Source organism: Triturus cristatus, chromosome 9 (genome assembly GCF_964204655.1).
Source record: "Triturus cristatus chromosome 9, aTriCri1.1, whole genome shotgun sequence".
Lineage (NCBI taxonomy): Eukaryota > Metazoa > Chordata > Amphibia > Caudata > Salamandridae > Triturus > Triturus cristatus.
Window position 1 is genome coordinate 43,715,472 of NC_140592.1, and position 25,008 is coordinate 43,740,479.

The window sequence follows — 25,008 nt, forward strand, 5'->3', positions numbered from 1 at the left end:
TATAGTGTACCACAGGGTTGTATTTCTTTTATCAAGTGTAGGGGATGTTACTACTCCTGCACATTTTAAACACAACAGTACTTCCTGGGTGGCAGGGGGGTGGAGTCATTTCTATTCTTCTCCACTAGTGACGTGTGACCGCACCGTGTAGGTCCACCCCATAGTGGTTTAGCCAACTGCCCCATACCTTACAAAACTTTCCCGGGCAACCCCAGCTGTTATACAGGACACACTCAGCCGCCATGTATACGTCCATTCCTCTTTTCCACTCGTGTAGTGTTGGTGGGTCTTGTGCACCCCAATGTCTCACTATACCCCTCTTTGCCATCACTAGGCCTAAGACACGAATTAGTAGCAGAGGTCTGGCGAAATGTACCTCGCTCGGTATCCCCAGCAAGATTAACTTTGGGTCCACAGGAAGGGAGATCTGCAGCACAGCATTCAGTCCCCTGATAATCGCTTCACACTAAGTCTGTATATTGGAGCAACTCCATAATGTGTGGTAGAAATCCTCCAAATCAGCTCAAGTTTTTGGCCCGTCCTATTTTATGAAGCCTGGCCCTATCATAATACACCCAATGGAGGATCTTATACTGAATGAGGCGCAAGCCAACTTTAATCGCCACCGCCCCGGGGTGCATCAGTGCTGCTTCCCAGTCGATGACCTCCATCGTACCCAGCTCACCCTCCAATGTTTCCCGGAGCTTGCCCAAGTTATCAGGCATATAGTTGTTCAATTTTTTGTATGTCAGTAAACTGCTTCCATTGTGAGCCGTTCTTGAAGTAGTCACCCCTCCAGTGGCACATACGCAGGGAGGTCGTCCCCTTTCAGTGCCTCCGCTAGCCATGCATGGCGTAGCTGGGCGTATTTGACGAAATCGGATCTATGAAGCATGAATTCGGCAGAGAGGGCAGGGAAGGGTTTAAGTGCACCGTTGTCAATGATGTCCCCCATGTTAGAGATCCCAGTATGTCCCACGATTCAAATCCCCTCAGCTTACCCAACTCCCCAAGCCAGATCCCTTTCCACAGCGGCGTTGCCCTGGTGAGCTTATGGGCCGATCACAGTGTTCTAGACGCTCTCTCCCATACCTGTAGAGCAACTCATGTTGCTGGAAGCAGTCTATGTGTTCCCTTGCCTCCATAAAGATAATGAAAGAATGTATGGGGTGTCAGGGTCTCCTGCTCCAGCTTTTAAGTAGGGTGATCTCCTGCCACGTGTATCCAGTCAATGGGTGTCAGGTGCCCCAACTGACAATAGGCTTCAATATCCGGCAGTGCCATTGTATGGGTTACACTGCAGTGTAATCCATGGGTGTTTCCCTAGCCACCCATTGAGCTTAGTTCTGTGTCTATTTCTCAAAATATTGTTCACAGGTGGGGATGATAAGGGTTCAGGGGGACGTATAGGAAGTGGGGCAGGGTGATCATTTTGAACATGGCTGCTCGGCCCATTATGGTGAGTGGAAGGGCTTTCCATTTATCCGAGTCACTTTTGAATGTAGCCCATACTCGCAAAACATTTTGTTTGCAGCATACCTCCTTATGTGTTGTGAGGAATATACCCAGGTATGTAAAACCCTACTCGACCACTCCCAGTTCCCCCGGTAGCAGAGTCCAGTCTTGTATCTATCTGGGACTGTACACTATTTGCTGATCTTATAGCCTGAGTGTCGTCTATATGTGTCGATCGTCTAGAATAGGGTGGGAATAGTGCCGCTGGGTTCCGTTATGAACAGAAGAATATTGTCTGTGTAAAGGAATAACTTCTCCATAGTGTCGCTTCAGGTGGCCTGAAGACCAAAAAAATGAAGTTTCTTAACCAATAATTGACCTACTGTATATTGGGAAAATTGAAGTGGTTACCCTCTTGAACAATTCATCCGCAGCCAATGCATTTCATTCAGAAAGTTTAGAGCTGGACCACAACCAGATTGCTTTATTGTCACTATAACAAAATGTGTAAAGGTATTAGCACATTACTTTTAATTTGCATAGATAGTTTAGGCTTCTAGACATGGAGATCTGCCGTCATTTTTCATGTGTTTGGAGGCATGTGTACCTTCTTAGCCCCATATGTATGGAGATTGTGATATAGCGCGAATCCTTGTGGAATTCCAATTCATGCTACCGTAGGTTCAGTTCAAACTTCGAGAACCATTTGTTGAAATGTAATTTCAGTACTGATGTTGATGATGGTTGTTCTGACCTATTTCTCATTCTAATTTGCCATGTTGGTGGGCTGGATAGCTATAGACGCATGCATTACCTAGCTAGTTGGTCTTCTTCATAATCAAAACTGAGGAGTACCGTTTGATGATTCCCACCTTCTTTGACTTAATCCATGTGATGCAAAGCAAGAGGTTGCATGATAGGGTCAAAATGTAAGTTAATTGCTTTACTTTTCAGATGGCTCATTCTAGAAAGTCTTCTAACCTAGATCTTCTCAACCCTGGTGTTAAGCCGATAGATCCTAGTTTGCCAGCTGTAGTGCAGCTCAACAATGTTCTAGTGCCGGTGACAGTCTATTTGTTGTGCTTCTGTCTTCACGTTGGAGATCACTTAACAAAGTACCTCACAAGGGGAGGGGCTGGGTGTCTCCATACAATAGGCCATTCAAGTGCCTCCGTAGTTTGCTATCAGTGCAAATCTGTTTACCAGCAACTGAAATTAAAAGAGTGGAGTTTAATGTAATTACCAGGTGTGGTGAACTGAACATCAACAGAATTTTCCCCATTAAATTGTAACAGTTCAAACGTGCCAAAATGTAATGGATGCAAAAAAAAAATTGTAAATATGGGTACACTACAGTGGCATTTCCTAGGGCCAACTTACAGGTCTCATTCAGGGCCTGAAGAAATATGATCACATCACCACCATCCCGATAGAACTCCATAGGCCCACTTGCACCAACTTCAAAAGTAGCTGAATCACTTACAAAGCTATGAAATAGTACCTTGCTTATCTTGCAGACATAATCACCACCTCTGGTGGTCCTAAGAACAGTTGTAGCCAGGAAACCATCAGGTCTCGCCTTTGGGACATATAAGTATTTAGCCATGCAGCACATTATCCTGGGTGCTACAGCATCTACTGTTACATCATGTGAAAAGCAACATGCGTTGTACTATGCTTAGAGAGTTTGCATCCATGTGCCTAAGAGAGCTGTATATTAAAGTACCCACTCAGGCGTCAGATAAACTGTCATGTGGCGTGTGTTTCCTTACTCATGTGGCTGAAAGAGAACATGCACTAACAGTGTAACAATAATAATGCAAAGGGAAAGTATGACTGCCAATGCTGCGATTCGAACCCGCTAAGCACTGCTGCACTCTTACCCTAAACATTCACCCCTGCGCAATCTAGGCCGATGGACTGATAGCGCGAACTCGACCCGAAGGTATTGAAGCGCTTTAAAAATAAAAATACTAGGGCAGCACTGCTGTCAGTGCACAAGATCGCCTCCAAAGACCCAGCCTGAATCACAAGAGCACACTGGAAGAGGAAGGAGAGGTAGTTGGAAAGTTTATGGAGCAGCTGCTGCCTGTCTGCGCCATTAACACCACGGCCCTCCACCGCCAGTGACAACAGCCTGTTCGCGCACTGTCTGTGCCGATATCTGGTTTTCACGAGTGACAACATACGTTGCTGCAGTGCAGTCCATCTGGCCGTATTAGTAAAAGCGTAGCCAAAAGGTAACAGAGTCAGGGACCGAACGTCCAGTCTGCACCAGTAACAGCACACCTGCCTGCACTAGTTACATCACACTTTTTATGTTGCAGTTTTTATATCGCACGAACTCGACCCGAAGGTATTGCAGCTAGATCAGACCTAAGACACTTTGCTGCCACACCTTTCCGTTTTGCATTCTAGTATTTGTGGTCCTATATTTTAATGGACACAAACACAACGACAAGCACCAGAATGCAAGTAGAGCTAGATTAGCAACTGATGTCGGACACCGGGTAACGTGAGACTCAGGAGGAGTTTATGTTATGTTTTATATATTTAGTTTAATGAGATGTCAGGTTTGCTGCTGTGCATTCTTTGTTACATCGCTAGTAGCTGCAGGTGACTTGGAACGTGTGAATACCATCTAGGCACTCCGTAGTTTGCAGCAGCGCGTGGCTTGGTGTGACGTCACTACTCTGTAACTCTGCTACTTTGTAACCCGGGACGATGCAAAAGCAAATAACAGCAACCTTGATATTACTACACGGTAGCAGCGGATCAGTGCTTGATAAATGCAACATACAATAAAAATAAAAAAAACTACACATTGTTTTATTATGGCATATGGACGTTACTATTTGTCTAACAAAGTTACAACTGGGCACAATGAAAACGATTTCATGTTTCCTAACTCATGTGAAATGTTCTAATCTACACCCGTCGCCAGTCGCAAGGTTGGGTAATTATTTCCAGACAGTTCTCGGTTCATAAAGGCTTCTCAGAGCAACCACATGTGGGCGACATCAAAGGCGGCCGAATGGACTTAGCAGCGCCAGCTGAAAAGGCTTTCACATGTTGGAGCCAAAGGTCGCGGGATAGTTCTAAAACTCAGCCGTGAACGATCGTAAAAGTAGATGGAAACATCGCCATTACATATGGAAATGCGCGATGAGAAAAGGACATTCAATTTGGGCTGCATACATTATGATTTGCATCTCCCTAGCTGTAATGTAGGCACACTCGGGATGGGTGCGGCCGCGAAAGTGAAAGCAACCCTTGGAAACATGATAAGGAACAGATGGCACCCTGCGTGCCCCTGGTCACTTCCGCAAGCTGGATGCCGCCACACGCACGAGTTTCAGAAAAGTGCAGACTGATTCCAAGAGGTCATCTACTACAGCAGCGCATGCGCGCTGCGCTAGGCTCGACCAAAAAAGAAAAAAAAAAAATCAAGAAAGCATTAATCATATATGCATTCAGAATCTGGAAAACATCCCCATATCCATGAAGACTACTCCAATTTAGGAAAGAGATGAAGACTAACCCTGCTAAAGGAAACAACATTCCAGTGCATTAACTGTCCATATCCTAGCTTCCTCCCCTTTTATTTGTTGGCATTATGCTGGTTTTAGACCATGTACAGCGCTCTGCTTCCTTTTGGCTAGGTTTGCGCTATTGAAATACCATATACATACATACACCACAGTGACATGTGACGCAGTATGACAAGACCTCAAGTATCTTTCCCCCCACAAAACAGTACAGAGATACAACACTAATCCTGCCAATCACTAAATTCAACATAGGATTCAATAGCACCATAAAAACATACTCTTATTCACAGTAAATCTTTAAGTGACAAATAAGGTAATATGTAAATATTTATATCATTAATTGAGCGCAAACATCCACATCAAGTTACCTTGATGCGGAAGTCTAAAAATTGACTAACTGTAAATGGAAATTTAAAACATGGCTATTAAAGAGATGGTAAATAAGCGTTTTTTTTTTAGAAATGTCCCCCTTTTTTTTTTTTAATGCAGCAGCAGCAGCTGGGAGTGGAATGAGTACAGTAATACATTTCAGAGTGTAGCTGCTGTGACAGTGAAAGCTTTACCGTCCAAAGTGACTCAGCAGAATTTAGGAACCTTTACTAAAAAGGCTGATTCTGACAGTAAGCTTCAACATGGTAAACAACAGTAAAACTTCAGAGAAAAAGGGCTTTTGTGCGGAGCATAAAGAGCTTTCTGCACAAGCCCCAAAGATTTGAAAACAACTCTTTTTTTTCTTAAGGGTAACTAATGTGAGGAGCCTAAAGTAGGGGAGATGGATTGAGTGCATCAAATTAAAACACCACCTACCTTCTGAGTTTTATATAACATGAGGTTTCCTCAATGACATGGCCAGTAAATTCAGATAAAGGGCACTGCAATAGTCCAATCTGGCTGTGACAAATACATCTAGACTTTCTGAATGCGAGAAAATTTGCTTTAACGTGCGGGAATGAAAAAAAACAGGCGCTAGCAACAGATCTGATTTGACGTAGTTAAGCCCATATCAAACTTGACATACTGATTTTACATGTAATGCACTTAGGTGGGTTTCTTCCAAAGACAAGGAGGCCAAAAGGGAAACCCTCATGCTTGAGATAAGAGCAGACAAGATTTCAGTTTTGCCTCCATATAATTTTTAAATTGCTCATACGTATCTATGATTCCACCCCATGTAAGCAACTGTGTAAGTTTTCGGCCTTTTCACCAACAATTTTAAAGATGATCTAGGAGTCATCCGCATACATGAACAGGCTAAATGATTGAAACAGGAAGACCATGTGAAGTGTAAATAGAAGTGGAGACCGTAATGAACACCCAGGTCCCCTCACAGGTTAAAGTTTTTGGCATAGTCACAAAGCGATCCAGATGGACCTGGAACAATCTATTCACTAGGAAGTTCCAAAACCACATAAGGAAGTGCCACTAATCCAAAATTATCCATTTGCCCTAACAAAATGTAATGGTCAACACCAGGGCAGGGATGTGGAATTCGCCCAGAACATATTGTTTGGGGTCAAGGGCAACAAATTTTCTTGTGTATTTTGTCCCTGGGACAAGTAGGCCCAACCAACCTGCAGCACAAACCCTTTGACTGCCGGTTTGCAGTACCACATTATGGATCAGGGAAGGGCACTGTCTGCAGTTAAGGTAATATCTATGCCCATATGTTAATGTTGTTCAAACTTGTTGTGAGAAGTTGGCCTGGTATATGCTGTCCACCAATTAAAGTTGGCACCTTGTACCATTCCAAACAACCCTTATTGATGATTAGGTTCAAGACAAACTTTATTGAAAGCTATCCTAGTGGTAGCTATGGAGAGCAGCCTTCAGGCTAAGTCTCAAAGGAATGTAAAGCAGCTTGTTTTACCAGATCAGAACCTCCTGAATGACCAAATGAAAAGAGAACCACACAAGAGATATATAAAATATATGTATTTATTACTAAACACTCTCTACTAACCTCTTTATGAGATTAGAGCACAAAGCACACAATATTAAATCACTAGAACGACGGTAAATAGCACAATACACTGCAGGCTCCAGGGGGAGACCGAACCATATACTAAGAAAGTGGTATAACAACCACGACTTAACTAGACACAGTGCCTAGAGCACGTAGAATCACTGGGACCCCACGGAGGACGGGTGCAGTGTGTGAACACTGGCGCAAGCTCCGTACAATCCTATGGGAAAGTCGCAATTGGAATTTTAAAGATTAAGGACACTTCAGAGAGAACTTTAGGCAAACCCTTTTAAACATAGAAGGTTCTAAGGCAGCACCCTTGAGAGTACCGAGATACCCGTGTTACCTATCCCAGGGGAGCCGGGTGCATAGGGGCAAGTGATGTCGGAAACCTTCATCGTTTTCAATGGCGTGATGCGGAAAAGTGCGGCTGCCGGGAAGATGAAAAGTGCCTGGTGGAATCCAAGCCTGGATCCGAGGTGAGAAGAACCTGAAAGCAGAGGGGACAGAGTCTGGGTCACTTCAGGGTGACCAGGGGCACGATAGACGAATGCCCACAAATGTCGGGTGTTTCAGGTGAGAAGATGCGATGCTTGACTCTGTAGCCACGGGGACCAGGAGACGTCAACAACGACCAAAGTCTGGAGGTGAGCTGTCCCACGAAGGATGTCGATTGCTGGGGGGGGAAGGGGGAGGGGGGGGGAAGTCAGTGTCCGGATCGAACACCAACAAGCCTTGGCAACTGCAACCCATGCGGGCAGAGGAAATCAGCTTCGGTGAAAACCAGCAAGGTCCTGGGGACTCTCCGAGCTATGGAGAGTCAGGGCACGTCTGGAGCAACCAGGAAAGCCCACAGAAAGTCAAAGTTACCTTCACAGGGACCCACAGGCCAACGGACCAGGGATCGCGAAGGGACCTCGAGCTGAATCACGAAATACCAGCCTACGGAACACTTGTGGAGTGTCGGCCGGAAATCTTCGGTGGAAATGCTGTTAGGGGTCAGGACTACACGTAGCCCAAAGCACAGCCTCAGGGATCGCCAAAAAGCATATGCTGCTGCAAAAGTACACGGTGCACAGGGGTTCGGTTGGCTGCATCACAAACAGCCCCGGAAAATAGGTTCTGAAGGCTGCAGAGGGGCTCTGCTCATGCAGGTGCACCCTCCCACATAAAACCCAGCACCCTGCCTTCAGGATTGATAAGGCCTGCCATAGGGGTGACCGATAGGTTTATATGTGCAGTGATTTAGAATAGATATAGTGAACCTATATCCAAGTAAGGGGTGCATGCACCACCTTACACATGCTGCAGTAGCAGACCTGTGGTGCCATTTTGAATGTTCTCTCAGGGGTGGCACAATACATGCTGCAGCCCCTGGGAGACCTCTGGGGCACCTAGGCCCTGGGTACATAGTATACCATATACTAGGGACTTATAAGGGTACCCCAGAATACAATCTGGAGTGTACCTAAAGTACATGCAATCAATATAGAGGAGAGAGCAGCTAAACTGGGGTCCTGGATAGAAGGATACCAGTCAAAAAGTCGAAAACAGTGATACATCAGCAAAATGTGGGGGTAACCATATGAAGCATACCCTACTCTCCTACACTTGTATTTATGATTCATTAATTGAAAGCCTTTATTATGAGGGTCAGCACTCTAAGTAATGTTGCATGCTCCTACTGCACTATTGACAGTGGTTCCAGTGTAAAAATATGTACAAATGTTTCCAAAGTTTAGTAATATGAGGCCATATGTATAATGCTCCCAGAATGATCCCAGATTGTATGCAAATATTTGCAGAAGCTTGAAAGCAAGATTGAGGATTCTTTGCTTTCAAAATAAAATTTTCATAAAAAAATTAAAAAGCAGGAATTTTTTTTTACTAAACTACTGTAAAATTTCAGGTACCATTTATTTGCAGCATCATTTAGTAACATGTGTTGATGCTTGCTAGTATTTGCCAAAAATATTCATTATGGGAAATCAGTGTAACCAGTTACAATACGATTATGGGAAACAAAAGTAAGCCAGCATTGGCAAAGGCAGTAGGTCTGAAATTGGTGGTTAGCTTTCTAGTTTTATCAATGTGTGACTTGTTTTGTGTAAAACCTTATTGTGTGGGAACAGCCGGGCCCTCACCATTATAACAAACATTGGCAAAAGCAAAAAATGTTTTTTGGTCTCAAAAAGCACACACTGCCTCAGTAGTTACTGGCACTGAACAAAACTACTTTGTGTGCAGATATGATCCTTGTGAAAGAGCAAGCTGTCACAGAGAGCGAGAGCTATATATATATATATATATATATATATATATATATATATATAAAATGGTCTGAGCCAGATCAAATTAGGGGCCCAGTTATTAAACAAAGTCTCAAAAGTGCATCTATGGTAGATGTCTTTGCATTTAGTGCTGCTATACGGCTTTCGGGAATTTCCAAGAATTTACAGAAGTAGGTAAAAGGACTAGTACTCCTAGGAAGTATTTGTGAACTGCATTTTAGCATCAGAAAATATGCATGGGTAGATTTGCTCATGCGAAAATCTCAGTGTTTGCAAGTTCACTTTTCCTCCAACCACTTTTTTTCCCAACTCTAGAAGAAGGTTTTCGTCTGCCATTGTCAGGAGTAAATTTCCAACATTTCTCAGTATGGGAAAAGATTAGAGAACAGTTTTTGGAAACCCTTAAAACTCGCAAGTTAGTCAGTTTGCACAGACAAAAGGGCATTCTAACCCTGTTGCTTACCACTACCTTCAGCCCCAGTATGTAGATCTGCAGAAACGTGGCAACATAAGGGGATTGCAAGTATTCAAACACTACTATGGTATCAGCCCTGGTATAATCAGAGAGGCTATATCAGAGATCTTATACAATGAGATTGCTGCCATAATTTGTCGCTGCACTACATGGCACCAAAGGGGCAAGTGGATTTTGTTACAGAACATGTAGATTTATGAAGCAACCTTATCCTTGGAAGAGGAGATATATTTTGTTAAATTCCAAACCCATTCAGTTTTTCTCCAAAGTTGATCCTGGAGGGCCGGGTCCATGGCAGATTTTAACTACATTTACCTAGTTGCAGTGGGTTGGTGGAAAACACGGCGCACATCATGTTCGAACGCCCAGCTTACAAAAAACCTAGAAGTCGCTGGTTGGGACCCATATGTCGATTGCTGGGCACGTCGAACTACCGGGTCGCGTTAAGAATATTACGCTCTGACACCAGTCCAGTGCTAGTTTGTGGTGTGGCAAAATTCCTCGGGTGGTCTTGGAATATTAGGGCTAAATGTTTACACTTTCAATAATGAATTCTCTTTTAACATGTTTTTATTGTATAAATGTTTTAGCGAAATTGTTTTTTTTTTTTACTATGAAATGTAACATTTTTCATTTTTTATTGAATATATCTTAAATTGATTTTTAACGTACATCTTCCAAATTGCTATAATTTGCACTCCGGTGTCAAGAAGCTATGCCCCTCTTTTCGATATATTGCGCTTTATATGCCTGTACACCAATGCTTTAATGATATAATTTTATCGAAATAAAGCTTTTTGACTGACCGACTCTAAATGGGGAAATGCTACAAATCTGGCAGGGATCTGGCCCTCCGGGTCCAACTTTGAAGAACCCTGGCCAACACAGTCAAATGTTGTAGACTGAGCCAATAAAATCCAGGACCGGCACATCCTGATCAGCACAGAGACAAAGATCATCCAAGACGGTGGTCACAGCAATCTCAGTGCTGTAGCCCAATCGAAAACCAGCTTGCATGGGATGCAGTAAATTTAGGAACTCAAAGTATGAGAGCTGATTAAACACAGTATGGTCTATAGTTTAGATAGAAAAAGAAAGTTGGCAAATAAGCCTAAATGTATCCACAATCTCAGAGTCCACTGTAGATTTTTTCAACAGTGGTATAATATGAGCATTTTTAAACATGTCCGATACAATTCTTGTACAACGGGAGTCATGCATACGCCATTAAAAACAACTTAAAGAATAGCATGACAAAGAAGAGATCATATCAATGTAAACTACTTACATAAATATTAAGTACATGCATTTTCCAGCATAGCAAAGGGACCAAGACTTCACAACTTGCATACACGCATGCAAAGATCTCTCCCAAAGACGCACCAGCTATTTAACGATCTCACACACATTTCCCTAGGAAATCGTCTGTACACGAAAATACATTTCAGCCCAGAGGTACATAGCTGAGTCTATCTTATGCCATCTGTATCCAGCAGGCCTTACTTATGTATTAGTTATTTTTTCCCCAACAAACTTAGCCACCAAATGTTTACTTATAGTGGTATATCACAACTACAACTTATTTTCAATCCATTTTTATGGTACACCTGGGCAACTTTTTGCATTCATTCGAACCAGCTCCATCAGTCAAAACGGCATTAAGATTCAGCCCAAAAGAACCCTTATTCCCTTACTCTCGTTACCATTTGACCTTCATCTATCAAAAACCTCTGCAAACCATTCGAAGAGGTCATCTTCTCTTGCATTTGTTCCTCATTTTATTGAAAGTTGGGAAAGGCTTGGAGTTATGTAAATGATGGGAACCACCCCATCTATTACAATTCTTGCTTTTTTATTTCGCCATACATCAGTGATGTTTTAAAACTTATCATTACTACTCTTCTTATCTACCACATCGGCATCCAATGTGGATTGGCAATTAACCTCCTGAACATAGGTTCTCGTTTTTCTATACTTCTAAACAATGAATAAAATGTGTATTGCTCCATCTGACAATGTTCCCCCATACTGTGTTTTGACCTGGTAAATTCCAGAATACACTTTAAGCAACCAAAACGTCTACCACGTAGAAGTCATGACCGGGACATTGCATGTAATGATGTTGGATTGTTATGTTTACTATCTATGGGCAATACAGCTGACACACTGGGGTTAAGCAGACCATGCTTGGTAGGCCACTCTGGAGTGATACAACCCTGACGAGCAATGATGGTATCACTCCACATGTAATGCTTACAGACTTCTGTAAAGTCAACCTGATCTGCCGCTATTCTGTCCCATTCCACTTCATTTATTTTGTTATGTTATAATTGTTTCTAAAGCAAAACAAATACCCATAGGTGTCAATGCGCTAGCTCTTGGTAAAACTGATATGGTACGTAATGGATTAATTGGCAAATAGGCACATTTTAAGAACCTTCCTGAACGACAGCAGATTTGAAATGGCTCCGATTTGGAGAGGAAGTGAATTCAACTCTTTCGCTGGTGCTGTAACAAAGCTTCCCCCCCAGTTTGAGAGTCTAAATTTGATAGTCTCCAGTTTCTGGGCACCCATGGATCGAAGAGTTCTCCTAGGTCTGTACCATTTAAATGAGTGCTGCAGAAAAACCAGACCAATGCCATGAAGGGCCTTATGGGGCTTACATAGTGCCTTGAATTTCACATGTTGCCTGACTGGCAGCCAGCGAAGTTTGATGATAGCATGTGAGATGGAAAAATGTTTGGGAGTCAGAGTCAGGATTCTGGCTGCTGCATTCTGTACTACTAGACGGCCACTCGCAAAGAGATTCTGTTCTTTCTGAGCCCGACCGGAGCAGCTCTTAGCTACAGGAGTAGCTCTACAAGACCTACCAGCACCGCTGCCCGGCTAGGAAGCCCCAGCACACCCCATGGCCGCAGAGGAGGGAGAGGCGCTGGCCCCGGGACTGCGAGGACCAGCACACAACAGCTCCAGCTGGTCCTCTTCCCGTGCGAGCCGCGCCCCCTCCCAGTGCCACGCCCCCAACTGAGCGCAATAACTTCTCGCGGCACCCGCTTCGCGGGTGCCACTCGCAAAGAGATTCTGTTCTTTCTGAGCCCGACCGGAGCAGCTCTTAGCTACAGGAGTAGCTCTACAAGACCTACCAGCACCGCTGCCCGGCTAGGAAGCCCCAGCACACCCCGAGGCCGCAGAGGAGGGAGAGGCGCTGGCCCCGGGACTGCGAGGACCAGCACACAACAGCTCCAGCTGGTCCTCTTCCCGTGCGAGCCGCGCCCCCAACTGAGCGCAATAACTTCTCGCGGCACCCGCTTCGCGGGTGCCACTCGCAAAGAGATTCTGTTCTTTCTGAGCCCGACCGGAGCAGCTCTTAGCTACAGGAGTAGCTCTACAAGACCTACCAGCACCGCTGCCCGGCTAGGAAGCCCCAGCACACCCTGTGGCCGCAGAGGAGGGAGAGGCGCTGGCCCCGGGACTGCGAGGACCAGCACACAACAGCTCCAGCTGGTCCTCTTCCCGTGCGAGCCGCGCCCCCTCCCAGTACCACGCCCCTACAACCAATCACAGCGTAAAGGCGGCCCCCGTAACGCGCATCGCGGGACGCGCGCGGGGCGCATTCCGGGGCGAAGACCGGGCAAAGAGCGGGCCGTTTGAGGCCCGGAGAGACCGAGAGACTGGACTGGGCCCCACCCTCTGTAAGTTATTACTCGCCCTTTTCGTATACTTATTGTCCAACTAATACTTATTCCAGTTACGGGAAATATCACGTACTACATCGCCTTATAACATCACAAGATGGTAGTCACAAGAGGGACAAAAACACTAGCTCCAGGAAGCGTTAGAAAGTTATTGGGCCCTATGGACGACTTCCTTGTAAAAGCAAATTCCCTCATTGACCAAAGTATTACCCTTATGGAAAAAAGAGTTTCATTGGACTTAGACTTTGCCAAACGATCCTCCCTGGGTAACCTCGCAGAAGCTAGAACCCCCGTCCTGGCAAATAAAAAAGCACCAGGAGCTGCGAACGAAGGTAGAAGCAGCCTCCCAAATAATGTAAATCTATCCGTATCTGACCTTGCAGATTCGCCCTCATCTTCAGAACTAGAAAAAAACCCTGAGCTACCCCCCCCGATCCCCCACCCAGATATCACCCTCGGAAGATACCCAAGTTAGAGGAAGGAGAGAAGGAGCAATTAGCAAAAATAAGCTTACCCGAAAAATTCCAACCATACCTAGAACTGCTCCCCCTCCGAATACTTCCGAGGCTTCACCAATTCTTCTACCAGTTTCTTCACCACCACTACACCCAGAACTTGCTACTGCAACTGTCCTTCACGGTCAACTGGAAGGTACCACTCCTATTCTATTGGACTCACCAACCCAACTACCCACGAAAAAGCCCCCGGAAGATCACGAAAATTTAATTTTCATAAATAAGATAACAGAAATTTTCTCCTAAGACCTGTAGAACAAAAGCTCACAAAGATAGAAATACAGATCTCGAAGCTTATTTCGCCCCCACAACACATCCAGGGCCCTCCCCCAAAGAAGAAAGCGAGCGCAAATTCTCCCCATAACGCCCTCTTAAACTCTTTGGGTGTTAGCGCAAAATTTTCCATTCCCCCAACAGTCACACATCAGACAGTAGTACCTACCGTACCGCTTCTTATCCCAACTTCCCCAGTTACCACGACCCAAAACACATTAAACACTACGACTGTAGGTTCAACCATCTCAAAACAAAGCAAAAATAGACCACCCACAACCACTCGGCCACAATCAGCCCCAAGAAAAACTGTTCCCTTAACGACCTCGGCACATAACCTCTCTCCTCAACCAACCCAAAGAAATACCCAAAGAGGGAGGGGAGAAGATAGAGCCCATACTGACCTTCCTCCTGAGGCCGCCCCTTACGTAGCAGTTATGATTGGAGTAACTGAACTACCTCCTAACACGACGGAACAGCCATGGTCCCTAAAAAATAAAGTACATCATTGGTTGCAGACAAATCGCCCCATGCCACCAAACTGCCATGGTAGGATTTCCTCTCTTTGCAGGACCCCGTGGGTGGGGAAAGGCACCAAACAATATCTAGGGGACTGCATCATCATCACCTTTGAGGACCCATGGGTGGCAGACTATGTCACCTCTTGGGAACAACTGAATTTACACGGAAGCATTAGAATTAAACCCCTCTCATTTTTCTATCCTTTCATTCAAACCTCAAATAATAACTTCTTTGAGGACCCCGCTTTCCCTTGGGTGGAACCATCCCAGCGCCAACCAACTTTCCGCGACAACAGACGATATGGCGCCTCCTGCTTCCGGGAGCAGGAAAACCCTCGGCAAATAGTCAATCCTCGCCATCAGGGGGTAAACTGGGGAGATTGGGGATACCAACAGCAGAGGATGACCCGTAGAGAACCGCCCAGATGGGTTCCTTGGCACAACATTTTAACAACAAATAGATATAGTCCTCTAGAAATGGTGGATTGACCACCAAGGGACCTAGAACATACCACCCAAAACTTGCCATACTCCCCTTCCTTAAGCAACAATATTGTCACGACCCCACCAATTCTAGCCCCGAAAGTGAACTCCCACATAATACCTTTTTTATTTTGGAACGTGGCGGGCCTACGAACAAAGATCGAAGACCCCGTTGCCATTAAATTCTTAGAGCAAGGCAAAATAATTTGCCTTCAAGAGACCTGGGCAACCTCAGAGCTTCACCTATTGGGGTACAAAACTTACTCCTCATTTGCTACTCAAATAGAAACAGGTAGACCCAAAGGAGGTTTAATAACCTATATCGCTAACACTCTATCACATCTAAAAGTGTCCAATCTTTTCACCGACTCTAGCTGCCAGATACTCTCCCTCTCCTTTGCAAACAAAGACACTATTATCCTTGTCAATTCATATAACAACTTAATGGAAAACGATTTCATGACTTTTGTCCAAGATATGCAGGAGAGACTAAGATCCTTCCAACACAAGGAGGACAACTCTAAAATGATCCATCTTATCTGGGGAGGTGATTTCAATATTCATCCCTGCCCAATGGCAGCTACCCAATGCTGTGAATTTGTCGACGACAATGACGTTCCCTTAGCCCACTTTGTCCACAATAAATCTGGCAACGCCCTGAATAACACCCTGTCAGAGTTTGACTTATTTATCGCTAATTCTCTGAAGGCGGAGAAAAACCAGTTCAATCCAACTTACGTGGCTAGAGGTCACCAGACAACAGTGGACTACATCCTGCTGTCCCATGGTCTCGCTACAAAAGTCAAAGACCACCAAGTAATTGGCAACACACTAAGTGATCACTACGCACTGAAGATTGAATTCCATCCACCTGAACATAAATCCAAGGTCATTGATATAGCAACTGCCCTCGCTCAAGACAGCCTGCAATTGCGTAAACATAATGGTTATTCCATAAAATGGGAAAAGATCGACCCCCAAAACCTCATAAAGCAATTAGTCACCCAGGCGTACTCACATATTTTTAATTGTTTGGACCCAGCCCTAAACCATACGGAAGTCTTACTGAACTTTGCAGAAATTCTGACAGTAGCCAAGAGACTACTCACGGGGAATACAACCAATAAACTTACAGAAAGGAAAGGTTGGTTTAATCACAACTGTACGAGAGCCCTAACTGATCTAAAATCTGCCCTCCACAAAAAACCAAGAGACGTGGGCCTTATCCAATCTCTAAGAAGAAAATACAAACTGGAACGCAAACTAAAATTACAACAAATGAAAGAGAAACTCTGGAATGACCTAGACAAGAGCTCCCAATCAAAAAACAGCAAGGATTTCTGGAGAACGATTAGATCCCCATTCCTCTCAGACAACAACTCTCCCAAAATAGAGGTCGCTATAGACGAGGGAACTTGGATTGCCCACTTTGAAAATATATTCAAAGACCAAGGAACCACACACCATCCACTTCATTTACAAAATGAAGTACAATATCCAATCCCAATATCCTTTGACATCTCCGAAGTCCTTGCGGCTCTGGAAAAAAGTAAATCAGGGAAAGCCCCGGGGCCTGATGGCGTCCCTGTGGACCTTTTTAAATTTAACCAGGAGCTCTGGGCACCTATCCTGACGAGAGTATGCACAGCAGCAGCCAGTGAGGGTATTTTGGATTCCTGGACCAGATCAATCATGGTCCCCATCTTTAAGAAAGGGGACCGACAGGATCCAAAATGTTATCGTCCCATATCCCTTCTGGACTCCCTTGGCAAAGTGATGGGGCGGGTCATTTTGGAGAGACTACATCAGTGGAGCGAGGAAAAGGGTATCATCTCGGACCTACAATTCGGCTTTAGAGAAGGCCTTGGGACAGTAGAGCAGGCACTCAACCTTAGCCTTATAATGGCCAAATACATGCATGCAAAGAAATCGACGGTATACATGGTCTATGTGGACCTGTCTGCCGCTTTTGACTGCGTTGCACACTCCAAACTATGGTCAGCCCTAAGAGAAATGAACGTGGACCCCTCACTGCTGGACCTTCTTAGAGAGCTCTACTCCGGGGCCTCGGCTAGAGTTCGGTTTGGAAAGAACGGTGAGCTGACGGCATCATTTGGCGTGGAGCGAGGAGTTAGGCAGGGTTGCGTCCTGGCCCCCTTCCTTTTCTCGCTCTACACAAATGGCCTGGAGGAGGAGATGCTGAGGGGGGCTCAGGACCTCCCAAAAATGAAACAGAGATCGATCCCAGCGCTCCTCTACGCGGATGACGCTCTCATCCTGGCCCGAACGCCACGCGAACTCCAGCTCTCACTAGACAGATATACTACCTTTATGAACGCCTTGGATCTAAAGGTTAACGTTAAAAAAACGTTCGTCATGATCACGGGGGGGGGGGGGGGGGGGGGGGTGAAGAAAGGAAAAAAAAGTATCTTTCTCGATAGCCAACCATTGGAGGTCGCCACACAATACCCTTACCTCGGGATCATGATTGACGATAAGCTAACCTGGAAACCAGCAGTGGAAGCGAGATGCCACCTTTTTAAGCGCTCAATAGCAGCCCTGCAGTCCTTCTCGAGGAAATTGGGAAGGAGGCGGCCAGCAGAACTCCTAAAAATCTACAACGCAAAGTGCCAAGCGATTGCTCTCTATGGAGCAGGGGTCTGGGGCCATAGAGATGTTGGAGCCTTACAAAAAATCGAAAATCAATTTATAAGATTCCTTCTTGCTACCCCAAAAGGCTCATCAACCTACGCCTCCCATATGGAACTGGGAATTCCGTACCTCCAGGATCTCCTTAAAATCCAGCCATTGCTTCTATGGAGGCGTATATGGACTTCGGATGCTAACACACTATCACAGTCGATAGTGGCGGACACAATGTCACTCGATCACGCCTTTAGATTAAAATGGCTCCGCTACATCAGAAACTTTTTTACAGACATGGGCCTTGAAAAATATTATCTCCACCCAGAATCGCTTGCTGCCCTCCCAAAAAAGGAGCTCAAGGAACTTACACTACGGCACCTGGAAACACTAAGGTTGTCAACCGAGGCCGCAAAACCCTCAGTGGTTCAGGCGAACATAGTCCAGCTAACTTTTGGCATTCAACCATACCTCACTCTACATACTAAATCTTACGAGAGGATGCTGCTTACTAGGCTCAGACTGAACCTCTTTTTCAGACTGGTTGCTTTTCCTTTAAATAAGGCCTGGGATACAAACCTGCCTCCATGCCCCTGTGATGCGATATCAACTCAATCAAATATTCACGTCATTATCTTCTGTAAATTTTATCAACCCCACAGAAAACTATGGATACTCCCGCTATGCAGGCGATGGGGCCTAAGACAATGCAGACCGGCCTTCCTTAGACTGCAAACCTTAGAGTCTGAAGAAGTCTGTTACCTGGTCCTAAACTTTTTAAAATGTATTATGAACCATAGAAAAAACCTCTAACAAACTGCATTAGGAACAAACATTGACTGCTAGAAACAAAAAAAGTTCCTTTTTTTCTTAAACAAAATGACAGCTGTTTTTTCTTTTTTATTGTACTTGATTGTTCTCTTTTATGGTTTTCTCTGTGATAAACCGAATAAAGAATTATTATTATTATTATTACTACTAGAAGCCGGTTTATATGCTGTTACTGCATGTTTAGGAAAAGGGCACTGCAGTGGCTAACACTAAAGCGGACATTACAGTTTTTTGAGAGTTTAGAGCGATGAAAGGAAGGATCTTTTTGAGCATCCTAAGTACAAAGAAAGCAGAAGATATAACTGCAAGGAACTTTTTGAGCATCCTAAGCGCAAAGAAAGCAGAAGATATAACTGCAATCACCTGCAGCCCGAAGGTTAGCTTATTGTCCATTACTAAACCTAGATTTTTAGCTTTTCTCACAGGAATTGGAAGTGGGTCCAATTCTTCAGCCACCAGAAGGGGGGGCCAAAGGGAAGGGTTAAACCCGAATAGGATAACTTCTGCTTTCCCGAAGATTAGTTGCAGACAGATTTGGTCCATCCATTTCCCAGTTTCTCTCATGCAGTCATGGAAGTTTGCACCCCTCAGGTTGGGGAGAGACATAGTTTTAACCAAGTGTCATCTGCATAGGAAGTAAGGTCCAAACCAAATGACCTTATCAGTGATGCCAGGGGTTTCAGGCATACATTAAATAGTGTGGGACTGAGAGCAGATCCCTGTGATACTCCACAAGGCAGGGTAAACAGTTCAGAAATGTAATGGCAAAAGACCACCGTTTGACTCCTGCCTGATAGAAACCAACGATGACAGAGCTCCAGCATAAATTGCACAGTAGATGGAAGACTTATTGTCATATTTGTGAGGCAACCTGCTCTTTGCCAGTGTAGGGTTTAAAGCCAAAGGCAGCTCTCTGCACAACTGTGCACATAACAAATATTGCAAACATTGAAAATTGCTCAATCCAGGGTTTTCTAGTTGTGCAGTTATGACACTACAATAGCATCCTTTCTCTCTCCCATTTCACATCAAATGTTCGTACCACCTTCAATTGCTTGAGGCGCTACTACACCAAGTTAAATATACGCATTAGATCTTAAACCATGGTGATGTAAGATGTTCTTGAAAATAGTGACTGGTGTGAGCGACGGGGACAGCAGAACCCAAATGAAGACCCGGCTCGTTTTAGACTCGAGGTTCCAGGACGTCTTCGAGCTGAGCTAGCTATCCGTCTCGAGCCTGCAGTGTCCGGTCCTCCTCTAACTAACCTCCTGGACTAGGGAGTACTGCGAGGTTTCCGTAGTATTTACCACTCTTATGAGCATTTAGTGACTCGAAATCTTTTCGAGCATTTCAAGAAGTTTTGTTTCCGTGGAAATTCACTGAAAATTCCCTGTTGGGGATTTGTTCAGCTCCACCTCAGAACAATTTACAGTCGCCACCAGCATCTATCTATTATGCACAGTTTAGGTTTTTCACCCATGAAACGAGGACACCTGGGCAAGAAATGGACCGACTTCGTGACAGGTCAGTGATGCTGCCGAGGTCAATCTGACAACACGCCCATCTGCTACACCTTCGCCAAGCCGCGCTATTACCACATGGAGGTTTTTCTATAAATCGAAACCTTTCCAAGCCTTGCCTCCCTATTCCTCACGGAGAGGCCTTTCCGCGACGCGAACTCCCCTACAGTCCTCGGTGCGGAGAGGCACGTTACATCACGGGAAGATAAAAGCCTTTCAAATCTTTTGTGCCAAGCCTCCAAAGTACCTCAAGGATGAACTTCCCGACCCCTGCCTGCCCCGTGCAGGGCTTTCCCTTTCCGAGAACGGAAACCCCTCCAAGCCAAGTCTCACTATACCTCACTGAGACCTTCCCGTGAAGTCCTTCTAGTCCTCATTGCCAGGTCACACTTCACCTCGCAGAGGAGCGAACCGCTCCCTGCAGGATTGAAACGTAGAAGGTAAATGACAGTAGGCGGCGCAAGCCCAACCGCTCCTGACAGGCAGTTCACACGCATCAGGAAAAAAAAAAACGCGGAAGTGCCGTACGCCTCCTAACAGCGGTGTGACGTCAGCAAAGCACGCGCGCGCCGGGCTCCCACCATTCCCCTACGCGGAGAAAGGAGAGGGAGACCGTTAGGCGAGCGTGTGCGCGCGGCCTCGTTCCCTTTGCCGCGCGCTGCGCCTGCGCAGTCCGGTTTGCAGAGCCGCCTCCGCTCCCCATTCCCGGCGCTCGGTACGGCGCGGTTCTGACAGGAGTGTTAGCCCGGGCAAGTGGGGGAACGGCGGGAGAGTACAGTCCGGGGGCCGCCGAGGGGAGCCGGGCTCTGCTGTCTGTCTGAGCCCCGGGGCGCGGAGACGCCCGGGCGCTACCGCCACCATGAGCATCGAGATCCCGGCCGGCCTGACTGACCTGCTGCAGGGCTACACCGTGGAGGTGCTGCGCCAGCGGCCGCCGGACCTGGTGGAGTTCGCCGTGCAGTACTTCAGTCGCCTGCGCGAGGAGAAGCAGCTGCGGGATGGCGGCCGCGGGCACAAAACTCACGTCAACTTCGAGGCGGAGGAGCAGCCCATGCAGACTGAGTCCAACGGCGAGGATGATGAGGACGACGACTCGGACTTCGAACGTAAGGAGGCGCCGGGGCCGGGTGTGCGGGCTGTCAGAGACCCCTTGCCTCCCCTGCAGCATGTCAACGCCTCGTTGACACGTCCGGCTCTGCCTGCACGCCTCTGCGTGCCTGTCATTACTCCTGCAAGACTGCCCCCTCGTCCACTCCTAGCAGGGATACCCCTCCTGTCAAAATCTACCTCTCCTGCCCATCTCTCTGGCCCACCCCTGTCTATAATGAGACCTGGATCTCTGACCCCCCCGCCAGTCCATCATGTCTTCAAAATCCCTGCCCCCCCCTCCTGTCAGTCAGCCTCCTGCTGTTAGTCCCTCTTGCCTTCAAAATCCTTCACCCCTCATGTCATTCCTTCCTGCCACATCCATGCCCCCCCTTTCTGTCAGTGCGCCTGTCTAGCAGCCTCTTCCTGTCAGTCCCTCCTGTCTGCCGAATCCCGGACCCCCTCTACTGACATTACTCCTGCCTGACAGACTGCCCCCCTGCTTGCCTGACAGGATCTGCTTCCTCTCCTCCCGTTCATCAAGTCCTGACAGGCATACTCTTCCTGCCGCCCCATGCTCTCTTTCTTCCGTCTTTTCCTCTCTACTTGTGTCTTTCACACAGTGGGTCACTCGGTTCAGTTCCTCTTGCTGACAATGCCTCCTGTCTGACGGCCTCTGCCACCTGTCAGACTGCCTTTCCTATTTCCCTGCAGACTCTGCACCCGCTCCTGTCTTTCATTGAGCTGTAGCAGGCAGAATCTGCTTCCCTACTTTAGTCCTTCCTTTTCCTGGCAGAACATACTGCACTCCTACCTGGCAGGCTGTGGCACGCCTCTTACCTGCCAATACGCCCTGCCTCCATCCCTCCCTGTAGAATCAGAACCCTATCTGTCCGGAAGTCCCCCCCCCCCCCCGACCTGCTGATCCTGCTCAACATGTTGCTTCCTTTCAAATGGACCATCACCCAGGACCTCGACTGCCTGACTCTGCCTTCCCTGGTTTTTAGCCCTGACCTACACTCCCATTTGGCAGTTTAGACTTTTCAAGATACTGAGCTGTTACCAAACAGCCTTTAAGTGGTACTACTTACCCTTCTCTTTTATCGACTTCTCCTGTTAGTGTGTACCCTACCCGGGCCAGCTTATCCTGCGTGGCCTTGTTATCCTACCTAGTATGCTGGGTCCTGGAAGGCATAGGAGGGGGCAGGATTTCTGCCTCTGACAAATTTCGTCTTCCTGCCTATTTTTTCCAGGTCTCCTTGGCAAGCTCTTATCCGAGGGTCTGGGAGGAGCAGGGTTTGTGCTCTGGCACATGACCCATATCTAGCATGGCCCTGTCTCTTTACGCCTTCCATGGAGGACTGTGCTGTCTTGTGTGGTCCAGAGGGGCTCTGAGTTCTCCTCCCTGCACGAATATGGTCTTGCCCTCTTTGCTGCCCATGCTGGGCTCTGCCCCTTCTGCGCTCTGCCCCTTCTGCGCTCTGCCCCTTCTGCGCTCTGCCCCTTCTGCGCTCTGCCCCTTCTGCGCTCTGCCCCTTCTGCGCTCTGCCCCTTCTGCGCTCTGCCCCTTCTGCGCTCTGCCCCTTCTGCGCTCTGCCCCTTCTGCGCTCTGCCCCTTCAGCCTTGTCCACCCTGGGTCTCAATCTCTTAGTCTTCATTGGGGAGTGCCATACAGCGGGCTTTTCAAGTATTTACCTGATCTCTGTTGTATTGCCCCAATGTACTTGTTATAAGTATCAATAAAGTAAGTAAAGATGTTAAAAAAAATAACCATAAGCACTTAAAAATGTTTTTAGTCAGAAGCTGACCGCTAGTTCGGACAGTGTGTGTGAATGTGCACAATTGCTGTTTGCATTCAGTCATGCTCTTACCTGTATCAGCTTCTTAAAAACATTTGAACTACTTCTGATTTTCTACAAAAAAAAAAAAGGAACACGCATAGCTACACACTTAGCCAGTGTTCTAAGGGCTCAGTGAACACTGCATGTACACACAGGCAGACTGCCCCATAGTCTCTTTCAGGCTCCACGTTCTCTCATACACTGCTTTGTATGAGCAGGCACTTAAACTCCCGAACACCTACACTTGCATCGGAAAAGGGGCGTGCCTGTATTTTACAGCAGAACTGAAATACTTCCACAGGCAGAGTACCACTACCCAGTAGGCCGTTTATATTCTGCCATAATGAGCACCTGGTCTAGCTTTTATGCAAACACTCTTTTCACCTTTTAACACAAAGACTCAGGCTGATCACTAACTTTGTCCATACCAAGCTCAATTGCTGCACTGACACTGTCTGAGCCAGTGTCAAAGCAGTTATTACTTCTGTCCCACTTTATGCTGAGAGCTCTGATTGCACATGATTATCTACTGATTTGTGAATACTAAATGGATCTTATACGAATATGTAGTAACTCTCTTATTTAAAGATGCAGAGGAAAAGTAGATGTGCTGAGTTCGAACAGTGTAGACTTGTTTCTGTAATGTTTGTGTTATTGTTGAGGCTCAAATCGAAGAAATCGCTTGATGGTTCCTGGATTCTAGTTATGATTCGGTGGGGTGCACAGAAATCAAAAAGTTAAGAACCTTTGCTTTGTCGTCTTAGAGTTTGTACAGGTTCAAAATGTATTTATTTAAACACACATACTCCTGTGAAAACTGTGGATGGTTATAGGTGCTTATCAAATAAAAAGCTGGTGGCATAAGTGGGTTGCTTCATTTGGAAGGAATGACACTATTTTAGCTTCTCAGTTGCTTTGTGGGGGGGTGAAGAAGAAAAAATAACAATTTATTACATATTTGCCTAAAACAGTTAAAAAAAGAGTTCCGTCATATTGAATAAATCAATTCTCAGTAAATGTAGGACCGAAATGAAAGTCAGTAGTTTGTTCAATTCTTTTTTAAAAGCCAAAGAGAATTGAGTGTCCTGAAGATGTGTGGTTGCACGTTCAAGGCTGATACAGCAGGAAATGAATAGAAATGTTTGTTGTTGGCGGACGTTTTGAATTTAACGGCTTCAAGCAATAGTGATTCCTTGCTTCTAAGACATCTTGAGATGGAAAGGAGCTTTGCGAGGTAGCAGGCAGTTTTTCTTGTCCCTATTGGCGAGGATGCACAATTTGAACTTGGTCCTAGCCAGAATAGGAAGGAAGTGGAGGGCTCTAAGAATAGGTGAGATGTAATTTTTTTGCCTGATGAACCAACCTGACAGCTAGATGGAAGATAGCTTTGAGAAGGGCTAGGTGGGCATTCAGTACACCTGCTAGAACTCAATTTCAGAATTTAATTGGTGAGATGAGAGCGTGCATAACTTTAAGAAGATAATGGTAGATTTTCTTTTTGAGAGGGGAGGCCACCGCTTTGGCTATTTCATTGATGTGAGAGCTGAAAGTAGGAGCCTCGTTGATCATGTAGCCCAATGATCTGGAAAGTGGTGAGAATGAGAAGCCTTCAAAGTTGAAGAGATTGAGGAAACGAGATCACATTCTTTTTGTAGGTGTTGATATTAGTAGGAACTGTATTTTTCCAGGTTCAAAAGCAGAAGTTGTTTCTCATCCAGTGTTTTTCTTAGGCGGGAAATACAGCTTCTTAGGATGTCGATGTCTTGTATATTCAACAACTTTAGCTACATATGAGTATGAACTGCATAATAATGTGAATTTATCCCTTTGTATTTAAGAGCCAGGCTCAGTGGTTTCATGT

The 25,008-nt window shown here is 45.9% G+C and overlaps 1 protein-coding gene and 1 long non-coding RNA gene across 2 annotated transcripts in view; one reads left to right on the forward strand and one right to left on the reverse strand.

Moving 5' to 3' along the window:
• Positions 1-1,911: 1,911 nt before the first annotated feature.
• Positions 1,912-20,718, reverse strand: LOC146797350 (uncharacterized). Its single transcript, XR_014968475.1, has 2 exons — positions 20,559-20,718; positions 1,912-2,664 (listed from the first exon to the last, which is right to left on the reverse strand). It is a non-coding gene; the product is annotated as an uncharacterized LOC146797350 (long non-coding RNA).
• Positions 20,719-20,802: 84 nt separating this feature from the next.
• PRKAR2A (protein kinase cAMP-dependent type II regulatory subunit alpha) overlaps positions 20,803-25,008 on the forward strand; it is an 826,119-nt gene continuing 821,913 nt past the window's right edge. The window contains exon 1 of the mRNA XM_085624357.1: positions 20,803-21,326. Coding sequence (XP_085480483.1) covers positions 21,080-21,326 — 247 coding nt within the window. The 5' untranslated portion in view covers positions 20,803-21,079. The remainder of the gene's footprint in view (positions 21,327-25,008) is intronic.